The sequence below is a fragment of the Ascaphus truei genome, chromosome 3 (genome assembly GCF_040206685.1).
Source record: "Ascaphus truei isolate aAscTru1 chromosome 3, aAscTru1.hap1, whole genome shotgun sequence".
Lineage (NCBI taxonomy): Eukaryota > Metazoa > Chordata > Amphibia > Anura > Ascaphidae > Ascaphus > Ascaphus truei.
The window spans coordinates 141,571,541-141,598,975 of NC_134485.1; the positions used below are offsets into that span (position 1 = coordinate 141,571,541).

Genomic DNA, 27,435 nt, shown 5'->3' on the forward strand with positions numbered 1-27,435 from the left:
AGCATGGATTTATGAAGGAAAGGTCATGCCAAACTAACCGTATTTGTTTCTTTGAGGAGGTAAGTAGGAATTTAGACCAGGGTAATGCAGTTGATGTGTCTACTTAGATTTTGCAAAGGCTTTTGATACGGTACAACACAAGAGGTTAGTGTATAAAATAAAGCAAATTGGACTCGGTAAAAATATTTGCACCTGGATCAAAAACTGGTTGAAGGATAGACAACAGAGAGTTGTCGTAAATGGAACTTTTTCAGGACAGTTGTGAGTGGAGTACCTCAAGGATCGGTACTGGGACCCTTGCTTTTTAACTTGTTTATTAATGACATTGAGGTTGGCATAGAGAGCAAAGTCTCCATCTTTGCTGATGACACTAAATTGTGTAAGGTAGTAGAATCAGAGCAGGATGTAATTGCTCTCCAGAAGGACTTGGAGAGACTGGAAACGTGAGCAGGTAAATGGCAGATGAGGTTTAATACAGAAAATGTAAGGTTATGCATTTGGGAAACAAGAATAAACAGGCAATTTACTAATTAAATGGGGATAAGAAGAGTCACCAAATGAATAAAGGGGATGGATAATATGATTTATGAGGAGGCTAGCTAAATTAGATTTGTTTACATTAGAAAAGAGGCGTCTAAGGTGACATAACTATATACAAATATTATATGGGGACAATGCAAGGAGCTTTCTAAAGAACTATTCATCCCAAGGGCAGTACAAAGGACACAGGGTAATGCCTTATGGTTGGAGGAAAGAAAGTTTCACCAACAACAAAGTAAAGGGTTCTTTACAGTAAGGGCAGTTAAAATGTGGAATTCATTACTAATGGAGACTGCGATGGTAGATATAATAGATATGCTCAAAAAATGGTTGGACATCTTTTTAGAAAGGAAGGTATACATGGACAGTGTTCGACAAACCTATACATTTGCTCGCCCCGGGCGAGTGGATTTAACCCCCGGGCGAGTAAATATTGGCCCAAGCAGCACACGTTTGGTACTAGGTGGCGAGTAGATTTTTTGGTGATTTGTCAACCACTGTACATGGATATAACAATAAGTAAACATGGGAAAGATGTTGATCCAGGGAGTAATCTGATTGCCAATTCTTGGCGTCAGGGAGGAATTTATTTTTCCCGTTAGGAGATATCAATAGATATTTCACTGGGGGTTTTTGTTTGCCTTCCTCTGGATCAATATACGGTAAGTACAAATATAGGATAAACTATCTGTCGTCTAAATTTAGCATAGGTTGAACTTGATGGACGCATGTTTTTTTCAACCTCATCTCACTATGTGACTAGTTAACTTTCAGGATAGGCAAGCAATAGTGCTGGCTGTATCTAAGATATTGAAATTTAAATAACAGATGATGGACTGGAAGAGTAAACAAGGTTGGAATCGAGGACAAATCCACAAGAGGTGAGTGCTCAGAGATGAGATCGGTGAAAGGGTCAGAAAATAACATCATATAACATTGTATTAAGAGATTGTAATGACATTTAGAAAGTAGAGAAGCTAATTATTATTTGAGGACATCGAGCAATGTAGGTGAGAAGTACGATGGGAGAAGATGTGAGGCACACACACACACACACACACACACACACACAAACAGAAACACTGTTTCTTTAAGGGAGCTTGCTCTCGCAAGACGGAAGCAGAAGCAGGAAGCAGAGACAGGGAGAAGAGCTGCCAGATGCCGGGTAAGTGCTATGTGCTGTTGCCGCTGCCCCACCGGGTCTGGGAACGCTGGGAGAGTTCTCAGCTTTCCCCCTCCGGCGGACACGGTACCACCACAAAAAAAATTTCGGCGGCCATTTTTTCCGCGACCCCGTTTATAACGCGGTAATCGCGGGTGGCCCCCGAGGACCGCGCTATAACGGGGTTAAGCTGTATTGGGCTGGGGTGAAGTTAAGAGAGAAAAAAAGGTGGGGAAGGGTTGTGAAGAGGCTACAAACAGTGGAGTAACAACATAATGGAAAAAAGGGAGTTCAGCAGGAGCAATTTGGGAAGAGGCAAGATGGACGAATAGGAAAAACATGGTTTAAGAAATTATAAGAATAGAGTAAGGGGCAGTTGAAGTAGAGCCCAAAACAAAGTTTTCGTGTAGGGCAGGTAACGCTTGGACTGGGTCTGAGAGAAAGGTATTTATTTTATATCTTAGATAAGGGACCATCATAACCTTTAACAAACCAACACACTTTAATATTTCAGCAGATGTTGTCCCTTACTATTGACTTGACATGAGGGGGTGCATCTTGTACTGGGAACATCTGGAGTGAGAGGCTGGCCCCATCATAGTCAACAAAGGTAGACATAGATTAGCTGGTGTAAAAAAAAAAAAAAAAAGTGTACTAAGGATTGTCACCACATATCTGTAGTCACGCACACTGCATGATTTCAGTGCAGTACAACAGATACTCGAAGCAATCTTCCAAGTGTGTGAATATGTAATGCATTCACCTTCTACAAGAACAGAATGAGAGCAGCCACACTGGAGGCTCACATAAATACATTGTCAACACAGCAGATTTACAAAGCAGAGATTATAGGCCGCGCCATAACATGATTTATAAGTAAGTGCTTCTTAATACACTCTAATGGTCACCCTGAGGTTGTTAGGGGAATGTAATGCTGGGTCCAACTGTGCCTTTTACAAACCAATGGCTCTCTGGAGACACTGTATCATATCCGCAAGTAAGAAAAAGGGTCTCAGGTACCAAAAGCTTTTGCACGTTTGCCAACACTAGAGATTTACTTCTACAGGATTAGTGAGTCACGACTGAATGATGCAGTAATAGGTTTATAAGATGCAGGTTCTCTTTCTTCTTTGCCCAGCCTTCCTCTAAACTCACTCTGCTTAGCCAAATAATAGGCTTCCAGTTTTTTTTGTTGATGAAGAGCTTTATTTTTTTACTGTGTTAAGCGGCTCTTTATTCCCAAAACATTTACTTCCCCTAACGAGGCATTTACATGCTTTGCAAAGCAAAAAGGATTTAGAAACGGTCAGTCAGAATATGCTTAGGTTAATAATACCCATTAAAAAAATAAAAACACTCTCAGCAATGTATAACTGGTATGGTTAAATCTGCTCAGTATAGACAAAGAGACGAAAGCTGTACATTTTTAATACCAAAAACACACCAAATATTTACTCTGGTGATGAAAATTGAAGTAGAAAAACATCTCCCTTTAGTTAAAGGTTACACATTCCAACAAGATAAGAATGTGTGGTTGTCTACATCCAGCATGGTTGTAGTGCAATGGGGTTGTGATAAGAGCTGCTCCTAAAGATAGGTGTTTTCAAGGCTTTTCATTAAAAATAAATTGCATTTTCAATAAGAGACTTTGATATAAGCAGCAAGTTGACAGTGCAACCAGGTAATATCTCAGTTCTGCTAAAGGTGGGGAAATGAAACATCTGGGCTGCCACCTCTACAGTACTTGCCAATGTAAGCGTTTAGTGCAGTATATGCAAAAAAAGATAACACCATTTTTCATTTTAAGGTGACACAAAGCTGCCTTAAAGGGCATTTCTCAGCAACAAGTACATAACTTACAGTAGTTTAATATTTTCTCAGAACTTCTCTCTCAAGCTCAAAAGTTATTGAAATCATTAATATGATTAATTCTAAAATGAAATGGAAAAATACCAATGATTGCATATCCCTGATCACTTGTTTGAAAACACCTAATTATGAGAGGAATTTACATACATTATCCTATATGAAATGTGACACCTTCCATTCGCACGTTGATATATGTAAATAAGAAATAGTTTCACTTTTGATTATTTTTAAAATATTAAAGGGTTAATCCCCAGCATTGTTTTTTTTTTTTTTTTTTTTTTTTTTACGGCCATAAAAATATTTCCCCTGAAATTAACATTTGAAGAGGGACCCACTTACTGTAACACCAAATATCTGTCTCTAATGCCCGTTTGAGGTTTCTCCTCTGTGGTAGGCAGGCAGACCAAGCCACAGAGACATTTATTTTCATATGATGTGACCATCACAGAGGTCCAAAATATAAGACTTTATTTTCATAATTAAACTTGTATACTTTTAATAGTTGTGAATCTTCTGATAATCACTGCATTGGAAAACATCAGCACAGAAAAAACAAGTAACAAAAACAGCAAGCCTGAGGAAACTTTCTGCCACTTACTTAGCAAATTTAATGCAGAACTGAGTGAAGTACTTTCTGGTGGATGCAAGGTTGTCTCGGACAATGGGGACATTCTGCTTGACATGCAGAATAATCGAGGTAACATAAGGGCTTTGATCCCCAACGTGTTCCACATTCTGCCACTGCATCTGTATAGTGAGACACCAGGAGGAAAGAGTTACCAGACGGTATCTATATTTAGATGCACAGCACCACATCACTGCATGATCAACAGACATTGAAGGATGTAAGTAATTATAATGAAGTCAGACACTGCAAACCTCTCAGGCATTAAAAAGTGCATTAAAAGGGTGATTAATAAAATTCCTCTAACAGTAAAACAGATGATTATAGGTACTGTATTTTTAAATTCTTTTATAAGCTTTTTTATGTCTCCATAATAACAAAATGAATTAGGGTGTTTTATGGTCCTCACCAGAATTTTTTGTGACGAGGCAGTTTGTAAACTCTTGTGTACATTGGTAAACTGTTCATTCAGATCTTTATCCTTTTTCGGTTATATTTATATTAGTTTTGAAGCCATCATTAGTCAGAAATAAATGGGAAATACAATATAAATCTTTATTATTATTGTCGTTTATAAAGTGCCAACATATTCCGCAGTGCGTTACAAGGCGAAATAGAATGACATACGTTACATAGATAGAATGACAATGCTTCCACTTCAGCTAGGGATTCTGGGTAAGGACATGCAAATGAACACTCACAGTGAAGCTTATGCCTGCCGTATTACACAGCTTTGTAAGGACAGTTTTGGTATTTTTATTTGCTGTACACTGTACGGTCAAGGGTTTTGTTCACTTTTTTACTCACCATAACTTGTTTTGTGTCCAGATAAGATTAGAATTACACAGCACATGAAGAAAATAGAAATGTATTCACTTTTACACCAGGCATAATAATAGCCCTTGCAATGTATTTTAGGTCCCTCTAGCACCGAGGGCTTAATTACAATGTCTCTGATTACAAAGGTAAAGATGATAGGCGGTCACTGCAAATTGGAGCTCAGCCAAAATAGATGTAGTAAAATCAGCTTTATTGAATCCATGCTGCACATCACAGAAAGAAAAACACTCTGACGCGTTTCGTCCCGAGATGGGCTTTATCAAAGAGTAAGAAACTCAGATCACACAGACCCCTTAAGTAGGTAGTGACTCATTTCTATTGGATAGACTAAAGCAGAACCCTGCTACTGGCAAGCAACTGAGTCAAACTAATCCAACAAGACAGTCTGTGTGAAACAAAACAAAACAGAATTTAAAACAAAATGAGAACACATATATATACACAAAAACACAAATTAATGAAAAATAAAAAATATATATTATAAACATGAAAATATGTAATATGGAGCATGAAAAGTAAAATAATTAGAAAAACACACATGAAATTAGAATCTGGAGATGGTACACAATGAATAATACCACTGAATAACTAATAATGATAACTAAAGAATTTTTTTTTACATATAATAATAAACTTAAAGTATATGAAAAAATTACATATGAAAAAATTGAAATATGAAATATATGGAGATATACGATGTTGCCAGGACAGCTAACCATAATGATGAAATATATTATGTTAAGGATAGTAAATCACATATACAAAGAAAAACAATATATATGATATAAAATGTAAAAGAGATATAATGTATTGGAATACACTCACAAGACTCTCCCAGAACCACAGGCCTAGAGGAAGTGTTTCAACTCCCAGTCAAAATTCATGCCATGTGGGTGGAGAGTATTGAGAGTGTATATCCAATACATCTCTTGTTTGTTAAGAATATTTTCCCTATTGCCCCCCCTCTGGTGGCAAGGTATGTGTTCTATGGCGGAAAATGAAAAATTACCAATGCCCCCATTTGGACACAGAGAAGTGCCTGGCCACCGGGTGAAACAAATCTCCCTTACTGATTAAACCTCTTGTTCCGCTATTCTGGTTTTCAGGGGTCTCGTTGTACGTCCCACATATCTATGTCCACAATTACAATAAAGGGGACGCGCCGGAGCGCACTGTATCCTGGGACAACAGCCGCACTACCAGCTCCTCATCCCCTTAAGAGACGGCATCTGAGCTGAATGGGAACCGGCTGAAAGGATAGCACAGACACCGGGTCGGGTAAGGGCAGCAGTTTGTGGACTTCATTGCATTCATGAGTGAGGTGTCTGCGGACACTTCACCTCTTGTTTCTATCCTTCATCCTGCACACTAGCCCCCCACCCAGGGTTTATTCTATATATGCCATCCTTTTTCATGACTTTATATAGTTTATATTAGTAGTGAGTTGCTCTACATTGTTATATATGGATTGGAGGTTCCAAAAAGCCATACATGTGATTTAGCAGCATCAGACATATTGGGTTCATTCCCTTTTCTTTCTACAGTCTCTGATTACAACACTGAAGTTTTCGTCTAGGTTTCTCACTTTCCTTTTCAGTTTTCTTAACCCCAAACTAATCCTTAAACATTTCCCCTCCCCTGCCCGGAAAAAAAATAATCAAATGAATACAGTGGCTGGAAAATAACAGTAAAGCCAATGCCTATTTTATTGTCTTATTCTTCTGCTTTGAAAAGCAGCAGAATGAAAAGCTATTAGCAGAAAGCTGAACTCCACTGTGACTGCTTTGCCCCTGTCAGGATAAATTTTCACATCAGGTCTTAAACATTTTCCCCTTTGTGTTTTCTTTGGGAAGTTTCCAGGTAGTTTTCAACTAGTTACATAGGAAATACAGAATAATGATAATAAAAAAAACAGCATCTGCTATTACTACCTGCTGCTCATAATCTATCTTCATACAGGTGTCTGTTTGCTCAGGGCCAAATCACAGTGTGCAGGAGGCCTAAAGATGGTCAGCTAAAGTGGACATTGAAGACACACACGTGTGTGTGTGTGTGTGTGTGTGTGTGTGTGTGTGTGTGTGTGTGTGTGTGTGTGTCCACAGAGTGCTCAGCGCTTTACAAGAGACAATACACTACAATGAATTGTGCAGAAAACAAAATCAGACAATAGAAAAGGAAATCCCTATTTAAAAGCTTACAATCGTCATATGGTACTTAATGCTTGAAGTCGGCCTCAGAGCTTCCGGAGGGAACCTTAATAAAACAAAAACATGATGCTGTCCACTAAGCCCATAGATAGGAGCTGCTCTTGCTACAGGTCTCCAGATCAAGTTTTTTTCTGTCCTACTCCATGAGGCAAACTTAACCTAACTGAGTAGTGTGTGCTGTCTGGGGGACATTAACTGGTTTCTTACATAAAGTTGTTATATTCTCAACACTGTAGTTTTTCAGGCACAAGTCCCTGCACCGTAGAATTTATAATGTTATTTACGATGTCTGAACCGCAAGGAGACAGGACTATGTGACTTGTGCAGGTTCATAATGACCTGGCAGTGGGACTCAAATCAGTTTCAAAGTCAGTGACGCCATTACTGGACAGCTCCTTCTCGGATGTACGTATCAAGATTAACATGATATACTGCCCCTATAAAACCTTCCTTTAACTACCATGTTGATTTTATCATTATACTTTATACTCATACAAAGGGTGCCAAACTTTAAATATTGATCAAACCTTCAGCCCCCATTTGCCATAGCCCTTCCATAAAGTCAAGACCACGTAAGCACTTCGGTAGCAAACACAAGGTTGCAAAGTCACTGCTCCTGTGGTACAGTGAACATGACTTCTCCTAGAAAGCGAGCAGAAAGATGATGATGTTCAGTGAATGTCGTTAAAAAGGGCCTTTAGTTTGCCAGTCTTCTTGAGTTCCAGTAACATTGTGACCATATCAGATTATGTACTGTAGCTTTGAGTATACAGTAAACTCATTTCTATTGTTTCCATTTGTCTTGGGATATACCAAGTAAGTAAACAAGGGAAGGATGTTGATCCAGAGAGAAATCTGATTGCCATTATTTGGAGTCAGGAAGGAATTTAATGTTCCCCTTATGAGACGTTATTAGATGTTTCACTGGGTTTTTTTGTTTGCCTTCCTCTGGATCAAAATACTGTAAATACAAATATTGGATAAAGTTGCGGTCATCTAAATTTAGCATAGGTTGAACTTGGACATGTGTCTTTTTTCCAACCTCATCTACTATGTGTTATATGTACTCTTTTTTGTATGTTATTGTCCTCCCTCCAAAATTGTACTGCGCTGAAGAATATGTCGGCGACAAAAAAGATAATAATAAATCCTCCTATTTAAACTCTTTTGATTTCAAGCTGTTAAAAATGGTTCACAGTTGGAGCAGTTTTACTCCAAATTTGCCTCGACCCCTATGTACCTGCAGCATACCTACCTTGCTCATTGCAGTAAGTGCAGGGTCGCATGCTGAATCCAGGTCTTGCACCAGAAGCTGGATACTGTTTGAGATCACTCTAAAAATAGAACATATAGAACTACTTTGACTCATCTGAAATATACACACACACAAAGCTGCAAGGCCGTTACATACACCAGAGGTGCGCAAACTTTTCGCTCGACCCCGGCGTCAAATGACGCGCAGGGTCATGTGACGTCACATCGCCATGGTAACGGGACGTCACGTGACCCAGTGGCGTAATTTGATGCCGGGTTGCCAGGACGACGCATCGCTAGAAGGGAAGTGTGTTATAGAGGTCTCAGGCAATTAATTTAAATGCCTGGGGGTAGAACGCGGGACCTCTATAACTGCCGCGATCCCCACCTCCCCCAGAAAATCTAGCGCCCCCCAGTTCTGCACCGCTGATACACAGTAGTTGAAAGTAATATATGCGCCCCTCACAGATTCAGTCCATACATTTTTTTTAAATGTTTCCGTAATTGTGCATGTTTTACAGCTTTGCTAAATTACGCTTATGAGCCCTACTATGAAAAATACAATAGCACATTTTGCAAAAGGTACAGTACACAATGTTTAATAAATAATACATAAGCAATTCCAATATTGCAGCAATCAGGGCTTATGTTACTTAGTAAATGACACTGGGGGCCATTGTTAAAGCGCCTGTGAAAACATTCTTCAACCCAAAAATCTGGATTTCACAAGAAGTATGTATTCTGGATGACCACTTCTTTTAATTTGCAAATGATTATTTTTCTGAGGTTGTTAAGAAAGATTATAGGCTAAAACTGTAAAATTCCGGGCATTATTGAAATCCATGCTCTCTGATGGGTAGAAATTCCGGGCATTATTAATGCCCGGAATTTTTGGCAGCTGGCAAAGAGTTTATTTCTAGCCAATCAGCTTTACCTTTTGTCAGAACAGCTCTGAAACAGGGCAGGGGATTCGTCAGGAAGCAGCAGCCAGGCAGTGACTCCTCCCCCTCCCTCCGTGAACACAGCTCCATGGACACAGTTGAGTTGAGGAGGGAGTGTGTGTGTGTTTGTAGCTGCACATTAAGTGTCTGTCTGCAGAGTTTGTTTGTAGCTGCAGTTTCTGTCTATCTAGAGTGTGTGTGTGTGTGTGTATTTGCTTCTGCGGAGTTTGTGTGTGTGTCTGCTGCAGAGTTGTGTGTGTGTGTCTGCTGCAGAGTTGTGTGTGTGTGTCGTCTGCAGAGTTGTGTGTGTGTGTCTGCAGAGTTGTGTGTCTGCTGCAGAGTTTGTGTGTGTGTCTGCTGCAGTGTGTGTGTGAGTGTGTGTGTGTGTGTGTGTGTGTGTGTGTGTGTGTGTGTGTGTGTGTGTGTGTGTGTGTGTGTGTGTGTGTGTGTGTGTGTGTGCTGCACAGTGTGTGTGTGTTTGTGTGTGGTCGGCAGTGTGTGGATATAGATAGCTGCAGTGTAAGTGTATATAGAGGTGCTTTAATGTATTTACCATTTTATTTTAATAAAAAAATCCATATAACTATACAAAAGTGTCTTATTTATGAAAAAAGCCTACATTTAGCCTATAATAGTAATAATCCACTCAGAAAAGGGCGTTACTTGGGAAGGGGGGGCTCGCAGGGCCACAGATATGGGGGGAAGCGGACATCTCCTCCCCTATACAACAACCTAGGGACCCGGTGGAGACTCTTGTCCTGGGCCCCAGGAAAGCAATAGGCTGCCCTGCTCAGAATCACATTTAATACCAGTAAACACAGAGCATAAAAACAATAATAAATCTTGTGTGTCACACTACAGACATTAAAAAAAAAGCTGATAATTTGCCGCTACTTTCTCACTGCATCTGTTCCCGTATAATCCATGACCAGCACATCAAATAGTTCTAGATCTGCAAGCATATGAAGGATGTAGGGCTTGGGATGCAAAGCAAGTTCTACATTGAAAGAGATCCTTCTTGTATCGACAGGAATATTACATGAGGTATTAAAGATACGAAAAATATACTTTCATATGTTTTCAAGAGAAGGCACTCACTACTGCCTTTGGTCTGTGCTCCGGTGCTGTTTGGAAATGTAAGGCACTCTCGATACTCACACATTTAGCCATATATCTAGTAGAAAGGATTCTGACGCCCTCATTATGGAGTTAAAACAACATTTTCAACTGTATTTTGTATCTTTTCGATGCACAAGAAATGCACAAGGCTTCGGAGATCGTTGCACCCGACAAAGGGCTATATCAGGGGTGCGCAAACTTTTTTGTCTGCGCCCCCTGCCTGTTCTCCCCCCTACCTTGTCATCTGCGTTTGACGGCACGTGACATCGCGTTGTTGCATCGCGATGTTATGTGACCCCCGCAGCGGCATTTGACGCCGCGTTGTAGTTGCCAGAAGCCACCAGAAATCAGGTAAGGGAACTTACAGAGGGCCTTGCGCGATCCTCCGGCATTTAATTTAAATGATTTGGGAGGCGTGCAGGCCCTCTGTAAGCGCTGCTAGCCCCCCAGAAAATGTTGTGCCCCCACAGTTTGCACACCCCTGGGCTATATCACTGAAACGTTGTGCATTTCTCTATGAGCAAAATAAAAAATGCAGTTGAAAATGCCGTTTTAACCACATGTTCCATAGGCTGTTTTGTTTATTTTGGATGCTTCCTTAAAGCTGTATTGTTTGAAGATACGGGCTAAATAAAAGCAAGGTTTTGTCCCCCCAAATCTATGCCTCCCTGCATACCTCTGCACTCGTCTCCTGCAATGCCACAACACAAACATGGATTGAATCCTACAGTGATGCAGCCTAAAACGCCCCAAAAACACGGCACAAACAGAAACGCAAGTCATACGTACGTGCTGAACGTGTCCATCTCTCCTGTGAGGTGAATTCTTTCCGTCAATGTGATATCTACTTTTTCCTTCAGCTTCTCTTCAAGCTGTTAGGTAAAGACAGGGAATATTACAAATGGCTACATTAATATTATTTATAGTGTAAAGCAGTGGTGGGCAACCGTCTTGTAACAATATATTCCTTTGCGTTGTGACTGAGATAAGGGGCGCAGCAGCTTCCTTGTGAAATATGCGATAGTCACGGGTTTGGCATTATGGTTAACATAGGCTGACCATCAGTGATGTAGTCAGCAGCGTACACAGCACTGCCAGGTTAAATTATAAATGTACCAGTAAATATCTGTTCCAAAAAATTCACAATCCATTTGGTTGTCTGTCCAAGTTGTGAGAACTGCGCTAATGTTCTTTGCATTGCAATTACAGTAAACTATCTATTCATTACCAATACAACTAATAGAATCCTATAACACAGTATGAAAATGAATGGTGTTTAATTATGTTCATTTTCTAGCCATTTTGCAGCATTCATCAGTCTTTGGGGGTTATTCATTTAAGCGTGACAGTGTACATCATACAAAAAATCCCACTGACTTCAATGACCGTTTCTGTGCAGTAGTGCCCTGATAGGCACTATGGCACTAAACTTAATTACACCTTTTAACTCTACAGTGGGTACTTACTTGTTGTGTTGTTGCCAGGCAGTACTCAGCTGTGCTCAGAATGCTGCAGATTAGACAAAGCTCCTCTGTGGTGAACTTGGCCACTTCCGAGCCTTCCTTTTCCTTCAGAAGACTTGTGATAGTGAGGCCGCTGCTGCTGCTGCTTGTTCTGATGAAACCACGTAGAAATAATGAAAACGTTGTCAAATTAAACAATTTTTTTAAATTTGCTTTCCTACCAAAAGATTAAGACGATTCCATGTATGCTTAGTATCAGTGATGAAAGTCTGAAGGCTTGATAATATAAAGGTTAGTAAGTCCACTGCAAAGGTACCCCACAGACACAAGAAATGTTGAGACATTTTGCACTCGATTTTGCCATTGCTATTCATTGACTGAACATAATCATTTTTTTTTAGCATCTTAGAAAATAGAGAAAAAGCTATGCTATACAGTATCAATCTTTATTTTAACTTCAAGCCCACCTTTCCGAATCAGTCTTCTGCATTACGACACTTTCAGGTGCAGGATAGCTTATAATACATTGAATTGATTGAACTGTAAGGTGTCTTTCAGCGCCTGAATGTGTCTTTTATAGCAGAAGACTACTTAGTAAATATGGTCCTAAATGTTATACATATCATTAGGTGCAATTCTTTATATTTTTAGGCTTTCATTATAAAAAGCCTTCTTTACATATGAGCACTTTTCTTTCATATATTTGGATTACATTTGTTTTAAGAGTAACTAATGCTGCTATTATAAGGATTGGAAAGAATGAGGTCCAGGTATATATACCCTGTTCAGCTCCCAAGTAGAGCAGGATCCTTAGAAAATTAGTGTGGAGAGTTTATTCAGTGGAAAGGAATCTGCTGGTGTCCTGTTTCCAGTAAAAAGAAACCTGCACCTTTCCAACTAGCACAATAATCCTCTCCCCTTGACAGGAATACAGATTTATTGGACTGCAAGGTTACTACCACATTTAGCAACAGACGCCACACGCATGCACCAAAACAGCAATTCATGTGTAGGAAACGTAGCAGACAGTATCACTTCCTTACGATGCTATACATGTGGGGAATTTATAGGCCAGCTGAGCATTGAGACATTAATAATGAAACACGCAACTCAGACTTTTCGTAGTAAGGAGGCTAACATATGTTAAACCTTTTTATTTACGACACAGAAACACCTTGCTCACCTAGAGGCCATGACAGTGAAAAAGATCCAGTGGTTTTTGGTGGTAGAAATGCAGAACTGTACCTGATTAACACTAGACTAGGTTTCTTAGACGTGTTCAAAAGCCTTAAGAAAAACAGTGACGCAATTGGACAAAGTGCAACTTAGGCTGTGCTTAAAGTGATGGCGACGTCGCGTCAAAACAAATGCATTGCCGCCATCGCGTGCGATTATAGTAAGCGCGACGTGACGGCTTGGTCACGATCGCTGGAAGTCATCTCAATTTGATCTTTCCAGTGACCATAGCCTGACGTCGCCGGCACAATAAGCGTAGCCTTTGTCAGTTGTGGCACTATGCAGGTTTTCATATTAGTGATAACGGTTCCTGACATTTATTTAATATGAACACAAAAGGTTAGCCCATTTTCATACTCTGGAATTAATGTGAAAATACATGCAAGTGTTTAATGATAATCTATACACTCTAGTTTCATCATACTTTAATCACAGCGTAAAAAGTAGCTTACCTACATACTGTATGTAACCAGCTTGCTTCTAGTTGTTGCTTTCCCATGTAAACTTTATTTTCTTTGTTTGTTGTGTAATCAAAGACTATTATTTATGTTTTAACTGTTTTACTTGGTTAAGTTCATTAACTAAATGAATAGTTACGCTCCTTTGTCAGTTCAGATGTCTCAAAAAGCTGATAATGTTCTAACAAAGTATATACTGCAGATGAATGATTGAAAAACGTAGACTTTGGCGTATATGATATATATATAAAATTATTTCTGCTACTTGTTAATATTGTTTTTATCGTCTCCTGGATTGAGAAAGCAGATCTAAAGTTACCCAAGCTATTTTTATCGAGCAATTTTTCAATATTATCACTCTGTTCATTATGTGTATATGTTTCTACGTACAAACTCTTTAAGTGTATCCTACATCTTGATATCAATATGACGTAAACCACAAAGATATGTTTTCCTGCACCTCACATAACATCAGCCATACTGAATTCTGGGAGAATGGAGAATTGGTAGAGGTGCAGCTATTCACATGCAGTGCTTATATCTGACCTCATTTTGATGACAAAGAAGCCACAATAGAAAAAAACCTAGTTGCAGGTTCATGCTAAATTGTGTGAAGGGTTCTTATTTTCAAGACATTAAAACAGATTTGAACGAGAACAAAAACTATTATAAACCCTTATGTTGGCAACAGAAAAGTTGACAGTTAATGGATTCAATACATTGGTTTCCGGAGAATATAAATTAAGGATGAACTTACTTGGGCAAATTACCGGAGAGAATTTTCCATGCATATTCCCGCAGGTACTTTTGGAATATTGTGTAAAGAGCGATCATAGGCTCCCCAGTGCTGAGCTGAGAGCACTGCACCATGCACTTCTTGTAATAGACAAAGAGGTCCGCACAGCTTGGCAGAACTGCTCCTCCATCGTCTGAAGTGGACTTCGGCGGACCCTGAGCCTTAAAGTCAGCTACAAAGCGGTCAATTAATTCACCCAGATTTCTAAATGAGGAAAATTATGAGACAAGAAATTATGAGAGGATTTATAAGCATTCCACTGCACTTTACAGGCTAAGCAAAAATGACTGAAGATTGAAAGATGAGCAAAATGGACAATGTACAAGCAGAGAATCTGCAGATGGCCATTAGATCTACACTGTATGCCAATTGCTATTGAATAATGTAACATATTAGACCCTGTTTAATCTCAAACTTCTTTTTTTCTTATTTTAAGATACCCTTGTAACTTCCCTAACCATTTTCCAATTTGTTAGAATATTCTACTCTGCTGAAAGGCTGTTTCATGCATAGATCACATTTACAGTAAACAAGTATCCGATTTCTCCTGCGTCTTCCCCCTCAAGCCTCTGAACAGGATTCATTTTTCTAATCACTAGTTTTTCTCTGAAATAAAAAAAAAATAAGCAATGCGTCTCTCTGCCCCATACTTTTTAATGGGGTCACTTTGAAGATAAAGATTCCCCCCTCTCCTTTTATTAACCAGGGTATACATGTCAAAATCCTTAGGCCCTTTCACAAGTGTCTTGCTGCAAACAAGCACCATTTTGTTTGTTTTTCCTTGTACCAATTTTATTATGCTCTTGTGGACATGTGGGTGTTATTTTCCCAGAGTTCTCTCATTCACTAAGCTAGTTGTATGCAGAAATAATTCCCATAAACAAATTAATTAGAATTTCTTTATAATGCGTATGTATTTTAAAAGTAGGTGGCATGTATACATGTAAAAACATTACGTTTTGCAGAAAGCTCAAGACCATTATTCTCTGCTTATATCATACCATTTTTGCTTGTTAGATTTCTTTGATATGAGTTATCGTTATTATATACAGTATATAATGGCCCTTGTCTATAATTAATCATAGATAGAAAAGATATCCACAGCACTCTCCAGGTCTTCAGTAGAAGTTCAATGTACAGTACTCCATTCAATTTAGCAAAAAATCTCAAATGGGCACATTTTAGATTGTATGTTATACATTGAACTTTACTGAAGGCCTGGAGAGTGCTGTGGATATCATCTCTATCTTTACAATTTCGGGGCGTGAGGGGTGATGCTGGCTCCTCTTCATGCACCCCATGAAGAAAAGTAGACTCCAATCATGCCATATTTTTTATCTTTTGCTTAGTAAAAGTGGCACCGATACATACAGTAGATAGATATAATATACAGGTTTGGAGTGGTGTTTTCTGGGTAATGCATTTAGTTATTTTACAGTACATGCTGATAATCGTCTGCAACGTAATCCCTGTATGATGGGACAATGAGGCAAATGAAGAAGGCCTTTGGAGCGTTGGAAAACAGGCAAATACACTTATGGGTGTCTTATTTTTGCTGTATATGATGATATTGAATATTTCTTATTTTAGATGAATTATTGATCATTTTGTGAACACTTGAACTGTGTAAATTGCCTATTAACTCCAAACTTACAGAAAGTAGTACTGAAAATAGCACAACTATTTCTCAGCAATAGTAGTAGCACTTCTAAATAAATCTGGGAAGAACGTAATTTAATTCCCCATTAATTTGCTCATTTGCATCCAAATTTACATAGAGGAAGCAAAAAAATGACATCAATCTTTTTATGGAAGCAAAAAAACGATTAACGCAATGTTGTTTGATTCAATGATTGCGCCGCTACTTAATGTACTCGCTAATTTGGGATAACGCTGTAAATAAGCTATCCCCTTTGGTAAATACAGTAATTTGTCATGCAATTTGTGAAACCAGAAACATGCCACTGTATTGAGGCACCTCACTAAAATCTTTGGCTTTGTTATGCTATCCGAGTGGTTTTCAACTTTTTTGGTTAGGGAACCCCAGAATTCGATTTTTAAATTCTGGGGAACCCAAACCCTCGCCCCCCCATCGTCTCCATTGCTCCCCCCCCGTCTCTCTCCCCCTTACGCTCTCTCTCCCCCTTGTGTGCGTGCGTGCGTGCACACACACACACTCTCCCACTTACACATGCACACACACTTATATACATACACACACACATACACACTAGCACATTCATCCACTTATACACGCACACTCTCCCACTTATACACACACACACACACACACACACACACCAACCACTCCTCCCCTCCTCTCCCCTACACAAGAGCGAGTGCCAGCCCTCTCAAATTCCTCTCTCCCTCTTGTCAGCAGCGCTGACAGGAACAGGCAGGGAGTGTTTGACAGGAACAGGCAGGGAGTGTTTGACAGGAACAGGCAGGGAGTGTTGCTTTGCAGCACACCGGAAGACAACACGTTTGTGACATCTCAATTTAAACAAGTCTCTCAACCTTCCAGCTTTACTTATTACATCACATCATCATCATCATGACCCCCTGCTATCAGGACACTCACTTTTAAGTACACTCGCGAGTAAGGGCATATCGCCCAATAGGCAAACGGCAGCTCACGCATGCGCCTGTCTGCATGTCCTGAACAGCAATACTGGCTCCCTACCTGTACCGAAGCTGTGCGCAAGCGGGGAGACTATAGAGCCAGTTACAAATGCATTATTTACATCAGTTATGCACGTATATGACGATTGCAGTACAGTACATGCATCGATAAGTGGATAAAGGTACCTTACAGTACATTTTCGCTTTACATACATGCTCTGGACCCATTGCGTACGTTAATGCGGGGTGGGTATATATATATATATATATATATATATATATATATAAATAGCTTTTGTATAGCTCCCCAAGTACATTAAATGCTACATTTCAAAAATATTTAATCTGATATAATCCCTTTTCAAAATAAAATGGTAAAATCATAAGCTAGATATGAATTCTATTTGTCTGTTTGAGGAAGATGCTTTACATAGCCTTCTTGTGAAGTCCCTGTAAAACTAAGGGCAGTGTTTTTATTTACATGTTTATGTTTTTTTTTAACTTTACTGAATGTTTATATCATTCCAGACCTTCAAGAGTTTAATGTATAGACTAGGCTTGTGCACAAAGGTGTTCTTTTCAACTATACACGGATCTCCACAAATTTATGCGCAACCTCACTTTGAAAAGACATTTTATAAAAATTGATTTAGAGGGTGGGGGGGATGAGGGGGAAATACTAAAAACTTCTCCCTCACCCTCACCTATTCAAACTGAGATTGCTAATAATGATGTACTGTAGCGTGCAGACATACCCAGTTTAAAGGAAAATCTAGATTTTACCCCGCGCATTCAAAAGGTCATCACATAGAGACCTTTTTCAATATGGTCAATAATGAATTTAACTCTCTAACTACTGGTAGTAAAACTGGTGATATAAAACACAACCTCAATAAGAATGAAACATTAGCATTAAAATTTCTGAAAGAAAACAACAATTTGATTATCAGACAGGCCGATAAGAGGGGAGGTGTCGTGTTACAGGATCGGAAGGCCTATGAAGGAGAGGCACTTAGACTTCTGAACGACACCTCATCATATGTGAGACTCAAAAAAGATCCCACTAAGGAGTTCTTGATTGAACTCAAAAGCCTCTTTGTTGAAGCCCTCATGACCTGTGTTATTTCAAAAAATGAGTATGATTTCCTCTATTCAGACTGCCCAAAGATCCCCATTTTTTACCATCTTCCCAATATACATAAAACGTTAACCAACCCACCCGGTAGACCAATCATTTCGGGAATCCAGAGCCTTACCGCCAACCTCTCCCAATATGTTGATTTTTTTCCTCCAACCCTATGTGGCTAAACTCCCTTCCCACCTTAGGGACTCCACCTCAGTGTTAAATCTACTAGAAGGATTGGAGTGGAAGGATTCGTATAGGTGGGTCAACTGCGATGTACAGGCCCTCTATACGAATATACCTCACATGGAAGGTTTGGCGGCTATTGATTTCTTCCTAGCAGGCGATCTGGATTTACATCCCCTAAATAGAAAATTTATACTGGATTCCATTAAATATATACTAAAACACAATTACTTTATGTTTTTGGACGAGTTTTTTTCTACAGGTTTGCGGAACTGCGATGGGCACAAGATTTGCCCCCAGTTTCGCAAACCTGTACATGGGAGGATGGGAAGATGAATTCATTTTTAATAAAAGTAATCCCTATAAAAACAATATTATAATATGGCGTCGCTTTATAGACGACATCCTCTGTGTATGGGATGGGGACCAGTGTTCTGTGGGCCACTTCCTACACTATATAAATAATAATAACAAAAACTTAACATTTACAATTGAGGATAATGCAAGGGAAATAAGCTTCCTAGACTTGAGCCTGATGGCCTCCGAGGAAGGGAAGCTTATAACAAGAACACATGTTAAAGATGTGGATTCTAATAACCTGTTACTGGCCAAGAGTAACCACAAGAAAACGTGGATTAGGAACATACCTAGTGGCCAGTTTTACAGGTTAAGGAAAAATTGCAGTCTGGATAGGGATTTTGAGGAACAGGCCGAACAACTGACCTTGAGATTCTTAGAAAGGGGTTACCCTCTGGATAAATTAAGGAATGACCTGGATAAAATAAGGAAGTTGGATAGGAGTACTATGCTAATACCAAAGGTAAAAGAAAAAGATTATAGACAGAAAAATGAGAGTAAGTGTAACGTGGCATTTATCACCAATTTTAATTCACTGACAGTGCAAATAGAAGATATTGTGAAAAAACATTGGGCCATCCTCTCCAATGACCCAATACTAGGTGCCCACATTTCAAAGTCCCCTAAATTTATATACAGGAGAGCAAAAAATTTAAAGAATATGCTATCACCAAGTGATATTAAAATTAAGGAAAATCTGACTGGAGAGAAACGATGGCTACATACCAAACCTGTAGGGAATTTTAAGTGTGGAAAGTGTTCGGTATGCAAACATATGCATTCTGTCAAGAAATCATTTAAATGTAACTCCACTGGAGAAGAACATGAGATTACAGATTTTATTTTAAGTAATTCAGACCATATTGTCTACATAATCGAAGGTCCGTGTGCCTTGCAATATGTGGGACTCACGAAGCGTCCACTAAAAGTAAGGATTCAAGAACATCTACGAAATATTAAAATTGGGTACATGCAACATAGTTTGTCTAAACATTACGCACTACACCATAACAAGGACCCCTCCACTTTGCTGTTTAAAGGTATTAAACATATACAGAGAAATAGAAGAGGAGGGGATAGGGTTAAAGATTTGGCAATACAAGAAACCTTCTGGATACATAAATTAAATACACTGCATCCAGGAGGTTTAAATGAAGATATTGATATCTGGTCCCTCTATTGATGATTCATCTAGATTCTACTGGTCATTTTTAACCTATTTATCACCTTGATTTTTTATAATACTTTTTATAATACTTTTTATAATAGTGTTTTATATTGCCATTTGTAAGGACAATTAGGAGAATATATTTATTTATTTATCTATATATTTGTGTTTTGTAATTATATGAAATATGGTAATATTTTTATCTTTTAGCTAATAAAAGGATGTAATAATGTAGGTTCGTTTAGTTATATCCCTTTGCCAGGGTACATATTGAGTTCGTGCTTCTTCCATTTAAATTTCTACTGCTTATTCAATATCATGAAATCCATCTAATCCTGGCTGTGCTTTTATGCACTTATTCATGGTTGGTTTTTAACTGAGATGTATATGATGATGTATTAATACTTTTTTCTCTTTTGTTTTAGAATCGTGTTCCCTTTAAAATTGTGTGTTCTCTATGTATATGATGAATAAATTTGTTGTTGAATAGTTTTTTGTAAGGACTGACCTCCCCTTGCTGCTATCCCATTGGCTGGGCCGTTCATGTTATGGACCAATGGGCTACAAGCGTGGGGTATTTCAATGCAGGCTGTTTCACCTTTCTTTATTCCCTGATGAAGAAACCTATACGGTTTCGAAATGCGTTGGAAGTACGAGTGTTCTGAGACTTTATCTACCCCGTCTATGCTGGTTGATCGTGCCACCGGAGAGAGACTGTCACGCGAGCAGCGCTGCCTTTGAGCGATGACGTCATAACCCGATAGTGCCGCGACGGAGGTTAGAGAGAGTACTACAAACCACTGTGTGTATCCGTGGGACAGGATTGTCTTTATGTGAACTGCGGATGCTGGACACTGTTTAGCCACAAAGTGGTTACTTCAAAAGACCCTTCACCGATCGATTTGGAACCTGGCATCACAAAACAGCTTCAGTACCTGCTGATGACATCTGATCCGGTCCACAGTGTTGGTGTATGGGTAACTCACCCCTAACATGCCTATTTGACTTTTATTGATGTACGCACAATACTTACCTTATTGATTTATTGTTATAATATACTTTTAATGCACTATGAGCGTTGTGCGCTGTGTCTTTTGTGTATTTGTCTGACGTTCTAGGGGGTGCTCTGGGCCATCCCCGGTACCACAGCTGCAGACGCTCCATCTTGCCTAAACACTAGGTCACGTATTATACTTTTTCAATTTCACTGAATTATCACTTCACGTGTGTGATTTTGTTTAATAGTTGTGCACTCTTTTCCTTCACTTTGTTACGGTGTATTGCAGGCCTTCAATGTATGTATGTATGAAGATCTTCATTTATATAGCGCTACCCAGATGCAAAGCGCTTTACAATACACGTGATATAATATAACACATAATGGGAATAAGCACAAAAAAACAATAGGAACAGGAGTCACTCCTCCAAAGAGTTTACAATCTAAGTGGTGAGTGGGGAGAACTTACAGATAGGAGGGTGTCCTGGTAAGTGTGTCTGCAAGGGGCCAAGGCCAGTGCATATGAGATATATAGTATGAATAGGTCATTTTGATGATAGAAAGAAGAACAGAGAAGCAAATTAAAGTCTTAAGCATTGGCATACAATTCCTTGCCTAGCTAGGCAAAAAAATCTAAATAAGTGGTCTCTGCAAAAAATAACTGATCTGCATATGTAACTGAAGAGGGATAACTTGAATTTTCCTTTTAAATGTGTGTAGTGTGCCCCCATGCCATGAAAAAGGAAAGCTCAATAATCATAGGTCCCATCATTTCCCACACTGCTGAGCAAGCAGGAAATCAATAGTCATTTCCCACAGGCATCTACAAAACCAAAAATCTTGGTCAAGGAAAGGATCAATCTCAACATTTTCTTTCAATAGAAACACATGCAAGACCTCATGACGAGCACTGTAGCCCATATTTATGAAGCAGTGAATTCCAGAAAGACACTTTACAGCAACCCCATCTGCTTGAATTATTAATTAACAGAATTAAACTCTGTTGTCCTCTAGGGTTGTACCAGTTTAGTTCCAGGTCAACTCTCCCTTTAGGAAAATGAAAATGGACACCAAAAGTCGTAGGTCCCGCTGTCTACGGACAGGTCCATGGTGAGCGCGTGCTCGCGACCGTGTGTGACGTCACCCACATTTTAGCTGCAGCGATTTGTGGCCTGGGTAGACGCGACAGGAAAGCGTCGCGGGGGATATGGCCGTAACATCACGGAGCTGATTCGCCCTCATTGGGCGAACCGCTCACGTGACCTGGCCGTCGAATCTCAGAATCAAATTGATCTGATTCTTCGCGCTCCCTATCGTGCTGGCGCACGCGTGGTCTATGGCCGCGATCATTGCCTTAAGGCATTAAGATAACGCTGCTCACGCACGCCTCTGCACGGTTTTGTGACCATGGACGCAGCCTAATACAAAGCTGGAGCGTCATCAGGGTGATAACGTTGTTTAAATGTCCAGCAAGTAACACAAAAAGAGAATGGGTTCAGCTCTGGAGGACCCCCCTCACCCCGCAGTTTAAATTCTTTAAGAAAATCAATACTGAAAACAGGCGGGATTGCTGCTTTAAGTTGCACTACTGAGAAGTAAATCAGTAGCAGTGGTTTGGTACCACTGCTTTGGCTTAAAAATACGTAGAAATAAAATTTAAAGAAAAGGTTAACTTGACATCAAGGGTGAATACATTTAGCTTATTCACTTAAATATTTTCAGGATAAAAGGCACGGAAATTATATTCAAAAGCCAAAGTACTGGATTTTGCCGAGGGCTAAAGGAAAGTTACAAAGAGCCCTCCTGTCAAACCCCTCAAGAAAAGGAACTAATTGTTGGAACAAATTCCTTTTTAGACAACACTAATAGTGGAATATGATTGTTAACCCCTCAGATGCGAAAGGTTTCAAATGAAGTAAACTTAAGTCGTGTATCTATGAATTTAATAAAGTGTATTGGTAAACATTTAAATACCAATGTGTATTTTATGTTGCAGAGTTTAGCAATACTAAAAAGAGTCTTAAACTTTTTCTCAATACAAACAATATGAGACTCAAAATACAGCAAAAGAGTATTAGTAATTAGTATTGTGACCAGAAATACAGTACAGGACCGTAGCTTTCATTGACAGCAGCTGAAGAAAATTATACTGTAGAGCAGTGTTTCTCATAAAACAAAGGAAATCAACCGCTCTACCTTAAGATTCCAAATTAGTTAGTAGTGCTTTTTCTAGTAATGGGGTACATGGGGAATAAATAAACATAGATACAAATATGATCAAAAGATGATCAACAGAGACTCCCCTATTATTGCACTCAAACCATCATTTTTCAATATCAGAAAATTGGACTAATTTCTGTAGATAGATAGACAATTATTAGTATATAATTGAATCTACTGAGAAGGGTAGTGTCTGATAAAATTCAAAACAATACAATTTAATTTCAACGTAACTCATCTACAGTAGGTGCACGAATTTTATACAGTGAATACTAAATAAACATAAAATATCCCCAGTAGTGGGATAGGATGCTTGGAATCTGAACAATATCAGTTCCCTGAATACACTTATGGTGTATATATACAATGATACCTTAGTGCTTAAATTCTCTTAAAGAGAATTGCCAGCAGCCATACAGATTAATATTATGATATAAATTCGAATAACACAACTAAAATAGCCAACTAGATACAAATGCATCCATTGTATCAGTAGTACATAATAGTATCATCTCCTTGACATAGATTTCTCATGTTGCAATATTACAGTCTGTTTAGTGGTTACTCTCACATCACAAATTGGCAACAGATGTATTGCTGCTCCATGTATCAATGATTCACAATACCACCATCATGTACTGTAGGTGGCTAGCTGTACACATAATGAGACCAATAGTATGTAGTCCTTACTAATGTGTCATCAGGGAATACTCCACAGTATTGCTAGAAACTAGATGTTTTTAACTGTTATTGTATGCCTGAAAAATGCATGCAGCTGCACTGGGTAAAGAAAGCATATCAAGCCTATCTTAAGTTTCAGATTTGTAGAGAGACGTAAGGTAAGTTCTATCGCTATACTACCGGGCCCTGCTGTCAGCCGTCATTGTCAATCATCATCTGTGCCCCTCTACTGACGTCATTGTGATGACGTCAGCAATACCCCGACGACCGTTTCGCGCTACACGAGCGCTTCTTCATGTGGGAGGAGTCTGGAGTCTGTATGGCTGCCGGCAATTGACTATCTCTTTAAGAGAACTTAACCACTAAGGTATCATTGTATATATACCATAAGTGTCTTCAAGGAACTGATACTGTTCAGATTCTAAGTATCCTATCCCACAACTGGGGATATTTTACGTTTATTTAGTATTCACTATAAATATTCGTGCACCTAGATGAGTTATGTTAAATAACATTTTATTGTTTTGAATTTTATCAGACACTACCCTTCTCTGTAGATTCGAGTAAATATTAATAATTGTATATCTACAGACATTAGTCCAATTTTCTGATATTGAAAAATGATGGTTTGAGTGCAATAATAGGGGAGTCTCTTTTGATCATCTTTGTATCTAGGAGCAGTGTTTCTCAACCAGAGTGCCTGGGAACCATGGTGCGCTGTGACCCTCTGCCAAGGTGTCACGGCTGCAGGGGTGAAACTCTACCCGGGCTGCCTGGAAATGCAGAATCTGCAATCTCCCCCTCCTCTCAGCCTGGCACAGAGAGGAAGAGAGGAGCCTCTCCATCTGCAGACAGAACAGGACACGCCCGCCGAGTAGCTGCCATGTCTGAGGTGTGTGGAAGGTGGGAGGAAAGAGGGAAAGTGTGAGGTGTTTGTGTAGGGAGGAGGGAAGTTTGTGCTTTGTGTCTAGTGGGAGAAAGTGCGTGGTGTAAAGGAATGGGGGGGGGCTGTGAATGGTGTCTATGATAAAGAAAAATGGTGAGTGTGCTCTGTGAGAAGGGGGAATAAGTGTGGAGTGTGTGGTAAATAAAAGGGTGACGGTGAATCTGGAGTGTGTAAACAGAGGGTGGGTGAGTGTGATTGGTGTGTGCTTGTGAAAAGGAGGGTGGGTGCGTAAGTGTGTAAGCAAGAAAGGGATGAGTGAGATCTAAAGAGCATGGTTCCACCAAGATTTTTAAAACTTTTTAGGGGTGCTGCTGCTCACATAAGGTGGAAACCCCCTGCTTTAGACAGAGTATAGGTAGTGTAGGATGTTTGTCTTCAGTACTGCTATATACCAGGGGTGCGCAAAGTGGGGCGCTAAATTTTCATGGGGAAGGGGTGCAGCTGTTACAGAGGCCCCGCTCTTCCCCGAAGGCATTTCAAATAGATGCCGGGGATCGCGTGAGGCCTCTGTAACTTCTTAACTAACTTTGTTTCCATCGTCGCGTCTCCATGGCAACCGGCGTCAAATGACAGTAAGTTTGCGCACCCCTGCTATATACTATAGAAAGCAATATGTTTAAAACACAGGATGTATTTAAGCAAAAACACTAAGCAAAAAAATTACAATATATTAGCCTAGGCAGCAGTTACTGTAGAACGGTAACACACCTAGAATTCCCTCCACCAAATCTTATGCTAACAATACAAATTCTTTTCAACTTTAGGGTGCCTGCAAGGGCAATAGACGAATGGAAAACATTTCTTATGTGGAAAGCAGGAAAATTAAATGCATTTCAATGTAAAATCAGGACAGGGTGTGTCAGGATTACTGAAAACTGGGATTACATTGACTAGCAGGCAAAATGAGACCCCTGACAGATTTGGCTACACACAGTAGTTTACTGTAAAAACTATTCAGTCATTAGAGGCACCAAATCCACTTAGCAAGGTACACTGAATATGAATAAAAGCCAAAAAGCACATGCACCATAAAAATCTACTTATGACCGCACACCAAGTAATATATCCAATAACAAACAAGACCTGTCCATTGATTCATAAATCAGTAGTTTTATAAGGTAATTGATAGAAAATTGCTGATCACATGATTTTTAGATCTTCTCCAAAGTAGACAACTGTTGGACAATTTTACTGCAAAATATGCATTCAACATCAAAAAGAAAGAATAGAGGTCCTGCATTTTGTGTTTAAAAAATAAAAATATATATATTTATTATTTTACAATAACTTTATTTCATATAGACCTTTCTCCCAATGGGACTCTAAAGCACTTCACAATTACAGTAGAGTGCGTGATATGCATCATTGTACATATAATTTTTACAGATAAAATCTTTTGTGTGTCTGGCACAGGAAAATAATAAATAATAAAATAAATATGAGCAGTGTTCTTTCAAACTAAGAATGTAAAGAGTAGGCTAAATCAACGGTGCGCAAACTTGGGGGCGCAAGATTATGTAGGGGGGGGGCGCAAGATTATGTAGGGGGGGCGCAAGATTATGTAGGGGGGGTGCAGGCTGCGTGCGGGGAAACCTGGGGGCGGGCAGAGCTGTGCACGGGCGGCCAGAATCTCTGTGCAGAGGCTGCTTCCAGTTCTCTGCTGTGTCTGCCTGCAGAGGGGACGGTGCCTTGCTGCGGAGCCTTCCCTGCACACAGACAAGCCCTCCTCCTCCTGTCTGTTACCCGCCCGTTTTCAGCAGCACATGGGGGGACCTGAGCAGGCTTAGTTACTCCCTCCCCCCACCCACCGTGTGTGTGTGTGTGTGTGTATATATGTGTGTGTGTGTGTGTGTGTTGTGATTGAGTGTGTGCTGTGTTGGTTGTGATTGAGTGGGTGTTGTGTGTGAGTGGGTGTTTTGTGTGTGTGTGTGTGTGTGTGTGCTGTGCCTGTTGGTTGTCTGTCTGTGTGTGTTGTGATTGTGTGTGTTGGTTGTGATTGAGTGTTGGTTGTGTGTGTTGTGATTGTGTGGGTGTTGTGATTGAATGCAGCGGTGCACAAACTGAGGGGGGGGCGCCCCGAGCGCAAGATTATTTAGGCGGTAGGCGTGCGGCAAAACCTGGGTGCGCAGGCAAAAAAGATGTGCGTGCGCGGGTGGCCAAACAGAATAGTGCAGGTGGCGGCCACGTGATACGGAGATACGGGGGAGGAGCACGCCCCAGCGCTGTGATGTCAAACGCCCCTCCTTCCGGTGTCTGCCCTACAATAGCGCTGTGTTTCTGCTCTCCTTCGCTGGCACCCTGCTTCGCTGTGATCCTCTGCAAGTGAAAGGGTAGGCTGCCACTATATAAATCATACTATGAATGTACAGAAATAATAAAAAAAAAAAGTGTAAACACTTCCCCGCTCGTGCTTGCAAAATGATGCAGGACACCCTGTGCTCATTCTTGGAGAGTTGGTGATGTCACCGCTCTCAGCAGCAGCGTGGACGCAGCCTAATTTTGCAAGAGTGAGCTGTTGAAGTATGTAAGTATTTAGACTGCGCTTATAGTGCCAGCAATGTGACGTCGCCCGAAAACAAATGCATTGTCGCCTCCACGTGCCCTTATAGTAAGCCCCACGGGGTG

At 39.9% G+C, this 27,435-nt stretch overlaps 1 protein-coding gene across 1 annotated transcript in view; it reads right to left on the bottom strand.

The window, feature by feature from the left end:
• VPS53 (VPS53 subunit of GARP complex) overlaps nucleotides 1–27,435 on the bottom strand; it is a 236,879-nt gene that overhangs the window by 52,748 nt on the left and 156,696 nt on the right. Inside the window, exons 14-18 of the mRNA XM_075589578.1 lie at nucleotides 14,472–14,714; nucleotides 12,024–12,171; nucleotides 11,347–11,429; nucleotides 8,499–8,577; nucleotides 4,170–4,318 (exon numbers count right to left, since the gene is read on the bottom strand). Of these exons, the coding sequence (XP_075445693.1) occupies nucleotides 4,170–4,318; nucleotides 8,499–8,577; nucleotides 11,347–11,429; nucleotides 12,024–12,171; nucleotides 14,472–14,714 (702 nt within the window). The remainder of the gene's footprint in view (nucleotides 1–4,169; nucleotides 4,319–8,498; nucleotides 8,578–11,346; nucleotides 11,430–12,023; nucleotides 12,172–14,471; nucleotides 14,715–27,435) is intronic.